We start from the raw sequence: 14,799 nt of genomic DNA, 5'->3' as shown, positions 1-14,799 counted from the left end.
GCAGTGGCGTGCCCATGATTTTGCCCTGAGGGGGTTCGGCCTCTCCGGGGGGTATGGAATACCACCCAGCCAGGCGGGGGGTCCAGGAAAATACATGTTCAATATTGCTGATTTAGGCTGTCTAAAAGTGCCATAAAAATGCTAAATATCATAATTAATCTTTATTTTTTTTATTTTGGGTCCAGTCCCCCTCGTCCCCCCTGTAGGTACGCCCCTGTGTCAGAGGGGTTTGTCTAGTAACCCTTATCAGGCAGGTAACTCATCTAACACTTCAGAGCAAGCAAAACTATGCTATTACCATTAAGTGTTTTGGCAAGCAGGCTTAGAAGTGCATTCAACCATGTACAATTTCACTTTTCCAAAAAAATTTCTAGGCAGTGAGTCTGATGGATAACCTCTATAGCTGCCACCGCCTTCGCCCATCACTGTTTTGATTAGACGTAAAGTCCTAAAAGGCATTTGCACTTTATTTTGGAATTGGAAACCATCATTTTAGTGTGAAAATTGTATCAAAACAAACACAGTACTTGTTATGGTTTACTAAGAAATATAATCAATTGTTTTTCTTTTTTAAAGTGCCATTAACTCAGCTACATTATTATAATGAATTTTATGTATAAGGGTTGATTGTAAGGAAAACAAAAAGAGACATTAAAAACATTTGTTTACTATTACATACAATCAAATAGCAAGTTATGTGTAATCAAAATGTACAATGAATAACAGTTTTACGGATAATTATTATATACATACTAAGTGTCCCTTGAAAAAGTAGGACATTTTTGAATAAGTATTCCAGAATTACTATTCCAGCTCCGCTGTTATATTTAATTCATATATCAAAAATACAACCCATGTTACATTTGGTTCTGATTAATCAGGACAAAATGGGGAAGCAACAAAACATTTAGAGTAAAACTATTTAGGCCTATATTTACTTCAGCATACCATTTGGCGATAGCTGTTTTTACTATTTCAAAAGAACAAAATAAAACATTATTAAACACTTTTTTATTCACAGACTGCTTGAAAGTGACCCAATAATTAATAAAATTCTAATAAAATTGCTTTAGGGAAAACAAACGATTATTTTGTTCTGTAATGATGTTCTGCAATCTGTAATTCTGTTCTTATTAGTCAAATGGAATCAGATGGGACTGGGGGTTTTTTACACATGAGTTAGTTTTGGTTGTGGAGTTTTATGTTTGATGCATCTGGTGTATGTAATTTAAAAAAAGTGACCTCTTCATGGGACATCCTATGTATCCTATACCTTTGTTGTAGTCATGTAATGAGAAAACTGGATGTCAAGGAGTAAACAACTATTTTTACTGTTAGAGTTATTTCAAATAACTGTATGTTATGTTCTTGCTAGTACATAAAAATATAGTAACTTTTTAGTTTAACGATTATGTCTAATACAAGTTAAAGAGACTCTCTTAAGAATAAACAAACTAAAATATAAATGTCTTATAATTAGACAAAAATATTACATGTCATCTTTAACACTGATACTCATTGCTGCTTTTATTTTCTACCCTAATATAAAGTTGCATTTTTTAAATAATAGCAATAAAGTGTTCTATAGTGACAAATAAGAAGAATTATTTGTTTTAACCTCCATTTACATAATATTTAAATTATGCCTAACTACATTTAACTTCTCATTTTTAGGGTTTTAATTACAATATGGGACAAGATTGCTTGCTACATTGTCACAATGTATGTATTACATCTTACTGCATATAGTCGCAGGGTTGACTTTATATTCTCCCTTGTTTAATATTGTTAATAATAACCTATTAAGAACCAATCAGCCTCAAAGTCTTTGTATTACTTTTTTGAACAGAACATTTTTCAGAAATGTCTTTTTAACAATAAAAATTACTTTGTTTGATATACAGTTTATTTTACTTAAAAATCTAACACATAATTGTTTTCAACACCACAAAATTGTATTATTCACGAATCTATGTGTATTTGTGTGACCTGTTTATTTTCTAACATCTTAGCATCGCATGAGTCATTAGTAAATAGCTAATACAGTACTATTAACAAAGTGAAATATAAGGAAATTACTTCACATTTTCTTTTACAAGGCAAACAACACAGTGCTTCAATAAAAATAGGCAAACTGTCTATGTGAGAAGCTATTTTAAAACACACAAACTGTATACAGCAAGGACTTGTATTTTCTTCTCAATCTTAATGCTTAATTGATCTTAAAAGAACAATTAGGTTTTTTAGTAGAACAACAATAACTTAATCTTTATCGTCATAAAATTTCATACCGGTACAAGATTAATTTTTTATGTCCACTTTGGTTGCATTTTGAATTACATGGAGCTAAATTGTGTGATCATTACCTTATCATTAACAAACAATTAATGTAATCAGCAACTTCAATAACATCAACAGGACATAATTAGGTTTAACTCCGTCCAGCTTCCAACCTTAGGGTCATAAGTTTCATTGCAACATCTTTCAAGTTGAGACGTAAGGCTTCACCGAGTAATGTATTTCCGTATTGATTAACACAGTTGATAAAAATACTTAACTCAGCAGAGGCAATTTTCAATTTTAAAAGACCAATCACTTTTTCATGCTTTCTTTTTAGTTTTGAGAAGAGCACTGAAACACTCTTGAGAAAATCAACAACTTCTGTATGACCTTCTTTTTGTGCCAAGTCAAATGGAGTGAATCCCTTCGGTCCTCGATAGTCCAGGCTAGCACCGTGACTTAACAGCAGTTTGCATATTTCCAAATGGCCAGCTTTGGCAGCTACATGTAAGGCACTGTAGCCTGCTCTATTCACAGTGGATATAGTTGCTCCTTTATCCAGAAGAATCTCAACTAATTCTTTGTTACCTACAGCTGAGCATATGTGAAGAGGGTAATCACTTGAATCTTCAAACTGACAATTGACTTCTGCACCTCGCATTAAAGCACTTTTGACAGACACAATCTTATTGTCTGTAATACTTTGTTTGAACAGAAATTGAGCCTTCAACAGTTTTAGAACTTTTGAAGAACTTTTGAGTGATCCGAATGGAGGAAGGTCGTGAAAAGGATAACTGTATTTCCAAAATAATCTTAGGATTTCAGGACAATCACTTTTTATTACATCATTATACACTGGATTTCCTTCAAACTTTTGAAAGCAGTTAGCACCATGAGCTAAGCATAGCTCCACTAAATCATGTACTTTATGACATATTACAAGCCGCAAAATAGAACCATCTCTTGGGCTTAAAGGCTGATTTAAATCTCCCCCAAATAGTATGTATTCCTCAAGTGCAATCCAATTTTTGGAATAAAATATAAGATGAACTGGCAACTTTCCTTCAAAATCTTTGACATTGATATCTGCTATGTTTTCTAAAAGGCATTTGATTATTTTTCTATGATTTGACTTATGGTTTTCCTTTAATAATACAGAATTCATTGAAAATGCAACATGGAGAGGTGATATATTATGTATTAGATCTATGGCATTTACATTAACCCCGCGAGTCAACAACAGCTTTGTTGCTTGAAGGTTAGAAGTGCATATAGCAATCTGAAGTGCTGTTGCAAAGGGTAAAGGCAATGTATTAAAGCTATAACCAAATGGAGTGAAAACTCTGTTGACATTGACACCAGCCTCTAGAAGAACTTTCAATATGGACGTATCTTCTAATTGCACAGCTATAAAAAGTGGAGGTGCATCATTTTTAAACAAACCTTCTACATCTGCACCGTGGTCAATCAGGAGTTTCAAAATTTCAATAGAGCGTTCGATGATGGCACAAATCAATGGAGTTATACCGTGAGGTTTGTATGAATTTACATTAACATTTTGTTCCAGAAGAAATTTCACAATTGATACATTGTTCACCTTAATAGCAGTCATCAAAGAATCAAGTTTTACCAAGCCATTGTCATAAATGTCTCCATCCTTTGGGAATCCTGCTGATATTATGATTTTGACAATAGAGAGAGAATCATTTTCTATAGCATGATATAAAGGAGATTTCCCTTGTCTATCAAAAATATGCACATTAGCTCCAGATTTAATTAGCAAATCAGCTATTTTGTGGTGTTTATGGTGCAAGGATAGACACAATGGCCCCATGTTGTCAAGGTAACCCCAGTTTACATCAGCTCCTTCTTCAATTAAATGTTTGCAGATATTTTCTTCTCCCATGTAAATAGCAGCTATAAGAGGAGTAATACTTTTACCTTGAGGATTTTTTCTAAACCGCTCATAGCATTTCATCACCGCTATGATTAGAATTGGGTTCAGGCTCGGTGTTTCTTTTACTATTGAGGAAATCAAACTCTTGTCCTTTTCTAGGATTAATCGGTGAAGAATCCCTTTGTTTCCTTTCCTGCAAAAATTGAATTGGTGTTAGTTTTATACAAAATAATACCACGACTACAAATTATCTTCTTATATATAAAAAAAAAACTTGGTTTTTCTTTTCCGAGTTCGTTTGGCTCTTCTACCCGACCGATTTTAATGATTGAGGTCTCAAATTGAAGGTTTGCACGCACAAATTTGCCATCAAGCATCGACATATAATTCTATACTCTCAATCGGTTTATACGTAAACAAAATTTGCTCTCCATGTATTTCTTATGGGAGTTAAATTTGGTTTCTTTTTGCCAAGTTCGTTTAGCTCTTCTACCCGACCGATTTTCATGATTGAGGTCTAAAATTGAAGGTATGCACGCACAGATTTGCCATCAAGCATCGGCATATAATTATCTATAGTCTCACTTGGTTCATACGTAAATGAAATTTGCTCTGCATGTATTTCTGTTTTTGCTGCAGTATGACGAAAAATGATGTCAACAATCAGCACAGTACCCATTATATCAATAAAATTGGCTAAACATGCTAGTTTGTTGATGTTGATAATATTAACTTAATAACATTCACTAACTGTAGTAGGCCTGTATTAACTGCAGGAGGCTGCAAACTAGTCTAGTCCTACTGTTACGATGGATGTTTTCGGTTGGAACGGGTTTTATATATGAAAAATAAGTGTTTTCAGTAAAATTAAAAATACACTCAATTGATCAACTTAAAAAAAAAAAAACAATTAGTTTCCAAGATATTAATAGTGCTAAACCAGGAGAAATTCGTGTATGGCATCTAAAATTATTTTGTGACAAAGATTTGTCTGAATAAAAATTTTGAAGCAGTAAAACCTCAATAGGTAAATGTTATTGAGCTATGCGGTTAGCAAGCTCATTGACCAACGTTATTTATAATGGATAGGTATAGATTTTAATGCAAAACTTTGAAAGTGGATTCCAAACAATAAATTAGTTTAAATATCTCGGTGATACAAGACCAGGTACAACAATTGAAGCAAGCGAAGTTCACAATTTATTAGTTGTTTCATCAATCAAATCAAATCTCTTTATTGCCATTAAGTACATACATTCATACAATAGGCCAAGTCAAAATTAGTTATAAACTTAACTAAAGAGGTACAATGAGACCATAACTAAACATTAAGTGCATACGGATTTGAACTAAAATTTTCAGTTGTATTTTTTTTTCAAAATACTCTTTAACATGATAAAAAGGATTTACTATTAACCAGTTGTACAATCTAACTTTTAATACAGAATCTGGTTAAAGTCTTCATTCATGGTGAAGTATATTGAACATATTTAAACTCAAAATGGAATGGTTCTTGGCACTTAGACTAAGTCGATTTTGGAGCAAAGAGTTATGTCTTGTGTCATGTGCATGAAAATCCCTTCTAATAACTAAATTACTTAAATTACTTTTTACATAAATTAAACATACAAATATATACAGATTAATTACAGTTAATATCTTAGTGCTGGTAAATAAAAGCCTACAATAAGCTTTAAATGGAGATCTAGTTATTATTCGCATGGCTTTCTTCTGCAGTAACAAAACATCTTCAATACAACTACTGTTCCCCCAGAGAATCAAACCATAATTTAAAACAGATTGAAAAAAAAACAAAATACGCTTCTCTAACATATTATTCAGGCATTGGCGGCGATAAGAACCCGCGGGCCCCCTGCAAGTTTGTTTGCCGGGCCCCCCTCCCTCAAAGATCTTTAAAAACATTTTCCCATGTATTACCGCCTAAACTTGCAATTTTGCAATAAACTTGATAAGGCGTCTCCCGAGGCGTCATTATCGTCTTCCATGATCGCGGCAAAATCGTAAACACTTCCCGTAGTTATAAGTCATGGAAGAAACATTATCATAGTTTACCGTGATTGCAAATGCAACCAAACCTATGACATCATTAGATAGCAGCATCTTTGTTTCCCGCGTTCACGGCCCAATCTAATATCACGGCCTAATATCTCCCCGCGACCCGTCGGTGGTGACGGGTAAATCATTTTTCCGTAATCACGGCTAAATCCTAGATATATCTCTCGCTAAAAAAGAAACGTCATTATGCCTATCGTCTTCCGCAATCACGGTAAAATACTGAACATCTGCGGCCGCGGAGACATCGTCATCATCACCCGCGGGGAAATGTTCTCGTCGATATCCGCGATCGCGTCAAAAGTGTAGGCCTGATCTTTCAATTTCGTGAGCGTGATCCTCAAGGATATAAAAGCTTTAACTTTTAATTGTGCATTATTGTATTGAGTATTGAGAAAATCGGCTCGAGCTTGATTTTCTGACTTTGTGCTTGATCTCTCAAGCTTGTAGTCCAGGCCCTGCTCGGCTCGAAAATCGTTATTATAGGCCTATTATAAAAATCAACCTTTTCCAAAACAGCCTGATTTTGAACCGATCTGATATTTGGCCTGAGGCCCTTAGTAACATTTTTAGTGCGTTTAAGACCGGGTTGCTTTGGAAACGGTTGATTTTTATACTAGGCCTATAATGTCGATTTTCGAGCCGAGCAGAGCCTGGACTACAAGCATGAGAGATCAAGCACAAAGTCAGAAAATCCAGCTCGAGCCGATTTTATAAGTATTCAATACAATAATGCACAATTAAAAGTAAAAGCTTATATATCCGTGAGGATCACGCTCACGAAATTGAAAGAATAGGCCTACGCTTTTGACGCGATCGCGGATATCGACGAGAACATTTCCCCGCGGGTGACGATGACAGAGGCCACATTGGTTACAAATACGGACCTATTATTATGCAACCAATTTTGACTGCGCCGTCACACAATCCACGAGGACAGTTAATGCAACCCGCATAACTGATGACAATTCTTTTACTTAGGTTGGTAGATAATTTATATCGATCGGTCAAGTAATAGTATTAGTTTAGTTGTTGTAAAGTACTTGAACTATAGGTTTGAACAAATTATCATCATAAAAAAACATAGCCTATTTTAATTCTCATATAAATATTGTTATGATAGGGGACCCGCGTGGCTGAGCCTGTCACACTATCGCGGGCCCATGTGCCGGTAAAATTTACCGAAAATCCCGGTCAAGGCTCATGGGCCCCCCTAGCTCGCGGACCCCCCCGCACCGCGGGCACTGCGGGCCTGCTATCGCCGCCACTGTATTCAGGTACAACAGTTTTTTAAATTATTTAATAAGTATAAAACTCGGAGGCCACGTTGACTAAACCTCCCATACCAGCCAGGGAGGAGCTGGCTCCTGGTGGAGGCCTGCATTACTTGGTGTGGAAGACCCTAAATCGAATCAGAGTCGAGGTAACAAAATGCTCGTGATCTGAGACAGACTCCTGTCTTCTAACGCTTCCAACATTTTTGAAATTATGCAATCAATGGCATTCGTGGCTGATCTTCCATTAATAAAACCAAATTGACAATTAGAAAATATATTCAAATTTACCAAAAATGTGAATACCTGGAGATTTACAATTCGTTCAATCACTCGCCTACGATAAGTACTAAGATACAGGGCGATAATTTTTCTCCCCCTTTTTTTACACTGGTACACCTCTAAGACAGCTTTTGAGACTCAGGAAAAACACCTCCCTTTAAACAAGCATTAATACACATAACCAGGGAGCCAAAAGCTCACTCATAACAAACTTGATTATGTAACTAGACAGGCCAAACACATCCTCTGCTTTTAGAAGCTTTCATAGCCAACATTTCACTTTCCACTTCACCACAAGACACATACTGTACTTCCATTCAAGTTGGGTTTTGCATTTGTCAGATCTTCTTAGCAGCTCTTCCGCAGACACTTCCGGCTGGTCGATGGTGCTTCTGGCTTCTTCCACAGAGCTCATGAAGTATGTATTGTATTGCTCAGGGGTGATCTTTACTTCATCATCTTGGATCTTAATGGCAGAACTTTTCTTGATCAAATTTCATGCTGCCCTGTGCTTATTGGTGGCAGATTCAATGCTTCTTAAGCTTTGTTAACAGCTAACTTATACAATTTTCTGCAATAAACATAAGCATTACGATCAGTTTCGCCTGAAGTTGCTTCGTAGATTGTACGGTATGCCATTGTTCTATTCTTCATTTCCCTCTTGAAACTCAGGAGTATACCATGAACTCGCCTTTGGCTCGCTAGGGGCTCCGCCCCCAGGCCTCTTGCTGTTAGTCGTCATTTAGAATTTTGGAAGGGGTGAGAGGCCATCACCAAGAAGGCGGGGAAATTTCAAGTCCGTAGCACACCTAGAAGTGGTCTATAGAGCACTCTCAGCATTTCTCAAGTCTCTGTCAAATTTGAAGCAATAATTGTGGATTTCTATATATGTGAGAGGAAGTCAACATTTAAGGATATTTAAAGATCTTAGACTTTTGTAACTTGGGGTGACAATCCTGCTACATTGTGCCAGTCTATAATTATTTAGTCCAATGCACCAGAAGTGTTTTATACAGAAATATTAGGGGGTTGGAGTAAGTAGTTTAAGAACTGTTTTGGGAGGGGTCGGTTGAATTATTTGTTTAAGGGGGTTTAATATTTGATATATTAGGTACATTTAATGTAAAATAAATTCAAGACAGTCTCTTAAAGAAAATTATATTTCTTTTTTGTTGGCTGACGGCAATAGCAGAGTTGACAGTTCAGCTACCACTTGTTGATAGGTTAGTTGCTAACATTGGTGGCAATAATGCCTCTCAGAACCCAAAACATGAGGAGACCATCTCCCAAGGACAAAAGATAACAAGTTGGAATTTAAAATGCTTGTACAAATTTCTGTTTTGACATGAAAAAAGGTACATAATATGTTAAATATTATAATTATGTATGCACTTTACTTCATTTAATAAGATGTAGCCTACTGAAATTATTTTCATATTTTTAATCTTTGATCATATAAGAGTGGACCAGATCCAAAGATGAAAACCAGTGGTTTCCTCGTGACCGCAGTCTACGTCCAGACTGCCGACCACTATTTCACAAACTGACGTTGATACAAGAATGATTGATTTTGCCCAATATGGTGATATTACATTTTTCAGCCACCGGGTATTATTTTATTACTTTCTCATGACTGCTATTGTAAAGCAACACAAGCTATCATGTATTCAGTGTGTTAAATGTCATATAAACTATCAGAATTAAAAATTATCAGAGGTAAGTTAAGTAGCGACCGATTACTTGACTGATAAGTATTTGCAAAATAAATGTAGTTTTGTCATATCCTTTAGTCTATCTTAACTATATATGGTTTAGTTAATTTCAAATAAGATCAAGACAGATGTTTATTGTTTTCAATGTTTACATTTTACTTTCATAGTTGACTAGCAGAGTACCCGTACTTCGTACGGGGTTGGCATATAAGTTTATGCTAAATGCTAAATGCAGTTATACTCAAGCTTTGCGTTTGGAATGGGGGAGGACAAAGTTTGATAAAATTTGCTTCTTTAAATTGACGGTACACTAATGGTATTACACATCTACCATAGCCAAAATGTTCTACCACTTCACATAAACAATAAAGAAAAATAAATTATTAAGAATTCACAAAAAATCACAAATTAGACTATTCATGACATTAAAAACATAAACATAACTGTAAACAATCCTACTTTGACAGTTCTCATTGCGTATCACAGTTTTTTGCTGCTTAGTTCAAATTAGCTGTTTACATAAAAAATGTAAAACAAATTATAGTGTGCTGCACCCTGTTGGTAAATCTTATAACTTTTTAATGCTTTTGTATATCATAGAACCAACTTCTTTAGTTGAAACAGCTGAATAAATTCTTTAACTCCCTTTAAATATGAATACTCCTAAGGTTAACATGGGGAACTATAGAGCCACTGGGGTGGAGCCCAAAAGGATTTTTGAGATAAGAATATACCTATATGTTAATCGGGAATGTGAGCTATCATCATGCCAAATTTCAGCCCAGTCCGTCCAGTGGCTTATGCTTGATTGAACTTCAAACAAACAAACAAACACACAAACTTTCACATTTATAATATTAGTAAGATCATTACAGTAATTTATATAAAGGAGTTTAGTTTTAGTTATTTCAATAAAAATAGATACATTTTATCAAGTGTGATAACTTATCAGCATTAACAACACCAGGCCACCCGTTTGAGTCACAACAATTATTTGGCGACGAAGGAAAAAGAGAATTATTACATGTATAGATTACTAAAGTTTTCAGAAGTTGTGCTCAAATTATTTTGTATTCAAAATGAATGAAGATCATCAGTTCAATCAATTCCTTACTATCTTTCAAGAACAATAAAGACAACAGCAAGAACACCAGAACAAATTTATTAAAGAAGTAGTAGAAACTATTTTACAAAAGAATGGTCAACAGACTGAGATACCTCGGGTCAACTACTCAAATGTGGCTCCTTTTGAAAACTATGATCCAAAGAAAGAAAAATTTACATGTAACCAAGAACGTTTTGAAAACTATTACACCATGAAAGGTCTAAAGGACTTGACTAAGATTGGACAGCTACTGTGCATCTCTATCGGCAGTGATCACTATAACTATCTTAATTCTTTTCTAGGCCCCGAGAAACAATTGAAAAGTCTCAACTATGAAACTCATCACAGCATTCAAGCAGTAGTTGATTCCTAAGAAGAACGTTGTAGTATCTCAACACTATTTTCTAAATGTATTTAAAAAAGAACACCAATCAATAACAGAATTTGTGGCTTCCCTACAACGTGTTATTGCTGAGTGTGAATTTTCTGTCAAGTGTTCATGTGACCAGACAGTTTCAATTGCCAAAGTTTTCCTGAGAGCCCAGTTTATTCGAGGTTTGCGAGATGACTGGCTTACTGGCTACAAGAACAAATTCTACAGTCAACTGAAACTACTTTTGAAGGAATCCCTACCAGAGCAATTGCCCTCGAAGCATCAAAAATTGAATCCAGGGAACTGTCCAAACGTTCAAATTCAAATAATACGAATTTCAATATATGTGATTGTGACGATGTGAATAAAGTTTCACACAAAGCTAAGCATTCTCAATTACAAACCGGTAATCGACCTCCCAGACAGCAACAGCTTCATTCCTCACGATCTCAAACTCGTCCAGGTCTGAAATCTCTTGGAATTGGTAATCTTTGCTTCAGGTGTGGAAAAGACAATCACCAAGCATCCGAGTGCCGCACTGACAAATCTAAGCTCAAGTGCAACAAATTTAACAAGCAAGGACACATATCTAAAGTGTGCATTTCGACCCTTATCGCAGAACAGAAGAAAATCAATTCTCCCAGTGCAGCCAACTACATCCAGTGCTGTTCTCATACAGATTCTACATTGAAATTTTCTGACTACGGACTAAATAAAGTAACTAATGTCAATTCAAGCCCGAAGCTACTAGATTTGTTTGAAGTAAATAATGACTCAGACAAATACATGATCACAGTAAATCTCAATGGCAAACCACAACGATTCGAAGTAGACACAGGAGCAAAATTCTCACTTCTAGCTAAAAATGATTTTGACAAACTCAAATTGAACATTCCAATAGAATCAACTAACATTGCTTTTAAAACTTACTCAGGTAATATCATCAAACCTGAAGGGAAAGTTGAAATAAATGTTTCTTACTGTGGAAGATACGTCAATGAGGAACCCTACATTATTCCAACAGGACACGAAGCACTCTTGGGACGTCAATGGATAAGAGCACTAGGAATTCAACTGAACAAATTGAATAACAACACACATCAATGCTCCCACATTTCTCAATTAAAAAGAATCCAGACTGCTGAAGACACTTTCAAAAGACTGAATGCCATCTTTCCTTACCTAATCTTTCTTTATTCCTTATTATTTCTTTATTCATTTTTATTCCTTATCTTTCTCAACCTTCATATACACAGTCTTCACCTGCACGTTCACTACAAGTGGGGGAGAGGGTACAGGTTCGATTGTTCATGAATAATAAAAACACGTGGCAGTTTGGTCAAGTAAATAAGAAGCTTGGAAAAAGACACTATCTCGTAGTTCTTGACTCATCTGATAGAATCCTGAAGAGGTACATCAATCAACTACGCCCAACGCTGGTACAGAGGTTAAAAACGAAAAATGTTACATTCAGACCAATGCAGTCGTTTGATGTTCCCAGAATTCCAAGACAACCAGAAATACATAGGAATCCACAATCAAGATCCAGTTGCAGCTTCAGAACCAAGGCAACCAGAAGTACAATCTCCAGAAAGAGCTCAAGCTGAGAATGTCATACCACATCATGAGCAAGCTGATAATTCCAACGCCAGACCACAGCGTGAGCGTCGCATGTCCTCAAGATTTAGAGAATACCAGATCTGATTGAAAAAAAAATTGTTCTTAATTAGTGGGGGAGACTGTCATATCCTTTAGTCTATCTTGACTACATATGGTTTAGTTAATTTCAAATAAGGTCAAGACAGATGTTTATTGTTTTCAATGTTTACATTTTACCATAGATAAATCATACTCCCTTAGGCACAATTTGTTTTTCAGGATTAATTTTGCCAACAGTGTCATTTAGAGGCTTCTGACTATAACGAAGGTTTAGTAATTGAAAAAATATTTTTGTTCATAGAATAAAATTATAAATGCCTCAAATTCAATTTTATATTTTTTTATTATGAAATTAAACGGTCATAACCTAACCTAACCAACCAAACGTGCTGACAATGAAAAAATCTAATGAAGGTTTATTAATCGAAAAAATAGTTCTGTTCATAAAATAAAATTGTAAATGCCTCAAATCCTATTTTATAATTTTTTTATTCTAAAATTAAACTATAATAACCTAACCAAACTAACCAGACTTGCTTATAATGAAAAATCAAATGAAGGTTTAACCGAAAAAAAATCTGTTCATAAAACTATAAATGGGTCAAATTCAATTTCATAATGTTTTGATTATGAAATTAAACTATCATAACCTAACCAAACCAACCAAACTTGTTGATAATGAAAAAAATCCAATACAAAAAAATAGTGCTACGGGTGGGCTTCGAACCCGGGTCCTTCGGATCATCAGCCCAGCGCTCTATCCACTACACCACCGAGGCCGATGGCATCAACCGTTTCGTCGCGGTAATGATGTTCCCTCAGCCAATCAGAAGCCTCAAAATAATACTGTAGGCAACACTTATCCTGAAATAAAAATTCAGCCTCCCTTAGTAGATTTGTCATCCTTATGGAACAGCTGAAGCCAATTTTATTGTTTGTTCTGTACGTCCAACTGTAGAGGTTATGTTTTGTTTACAATTTGTTTCTTGTTATTTCAGTCATTTAAAACCTCATTTAATCATATAAAACGATTTAATCATAAAGAATAACTGGTCCCCTAGTTATATAACCAAATAGTAAAGCACAAATCATGAAAATAACCCTAAAATAATAGAAACAAAATGTGGTCTACCCCAGCGATCAGTGTGGACGTACATGAACTAGACATGAAAAACAAGCTTCAAAATTTACAATGGGATGAGGAGTCTACTTGTGTTGCTTAGTCTATGATTTTACTTTTATAGTTGATCATTACAATAATTTATATAAAGGAGTTAACTTTTAGTTATTTCAGTAAAAATAGATACATTTTATCCAGTGTGATTACTTATCAGCATTAACAATACCAGGCCACCCGTTTGAGTCACAACAGCAGTTATGTACCAGACTCTGGTATTATAAATGAAAATAATAGGGATTTTAAGAAAACTTGGTTGAACGTCACTGATAAGGTTAGGCACAATATTTTATATTTAGACTGTAATGCTCAGTCAGTTTAATTTGTCATTACAGTTTGATCCAGAGTGCCTCATTGACAGAAATAGTTATTTGTGTAACTTGTGGGCAAAGTGGCACTTTGCTGCACACAAGAGCAATGTTTAGGCAAGTGCGGAATGATCTCGAGTGCAGCAAAGGCCTTTTGCACTCGTGTTACACATTATATTTGTCCTACAGTCACTATAAAGCATATAAATAATTAGTCTTTCAAACACTATACAACACGTTTTTAGGTTCAGCTGGCAACACAAATAGGTGCCCTAGAGAAAGTAGTACCCGGTCCGTATCACTCCGCTATTTTTCCTCGGCATTTAATGTGATCCGCGTTTTGAGAATATAGTTCCTTATGTTTTTGTAATTTGAAGTTTTTTCCACGCCTAAAAAAAAAATGCTTTAAAGGTATTTCCTTGTTTATTAAGATCGTAGGAATGTTTTAAAAACGTTTAAAAGAAAAGTCCAGAAAGTTCAGAAATACCGAAACTATAAACACGAAATGACAGGTTGTTATGAATTACTGTTTTTAGTAATCAGCTGAATTATTTATTTACTTGTTGTTTGTATTAGAGATTTGTTTACCTTGACAACTATGTAACAATTTAAGTTTATTAAAGCCTTATTTTCTTAAAAAGGTTCAGTTATTCACAACA

At 35.0% G+C, this 14,799-nt stretch overlaps 1 protein-coding gene across 1 annotated transcript; it reads right to left on the bottom strand.

The window, feature by feature from the left end:
* Nucleotides 1-1,443: 1,443 nt before the first annotated feature.
* On the bottom strand, nt 1,444-8,221 carry LOC128984044 (ankyrin-3-like). Its single transcript, XM_054403328.1, has 4 exons — nt 8,087-8,221; nt 4,262-4,370; nt 3,500-3,948; nt 1,444-3,004 (listed from the first exon to the last, which is right to left on the bottom strand). The coding sequence occupies exons 1-4, from the start codon at nt 8,219-8,221 to the stop codon at nt 2,432-2,434; spliced, it is 1,266 nt and encodes a 421-aa protein (XP_054259303.1). The 3' UTR covers nt 1,444-2,431.
* Between the last annotated feature and the right edge of the window lie 6,578 nt (nt 8,222-14,799).

The sequence above is a fragment of the Macrosteles quadrilineatus genome, unplaced genomic scaffold (assembly GCF_028750875.1).
Source record: "Macrosteles quadrilineatus isolate MER2022 unplaced genomic scaffold, UCM_ALF_1.0 Scaffold_2__2_contigs__length_208266976, whole genome shotgun sequence".
Classification (NCBI taxonomy): Eukaryota; Metazoa; Arthropoda; class Insecta; order Hemiptera; family Cicadellidae; genus Macrosteles; species Macrosteles quadrilineatus.
Note: the sequence above shows the minus strand (reverse complement) of the source record. Positions and strands in the feature narration are given on the sequence as shown.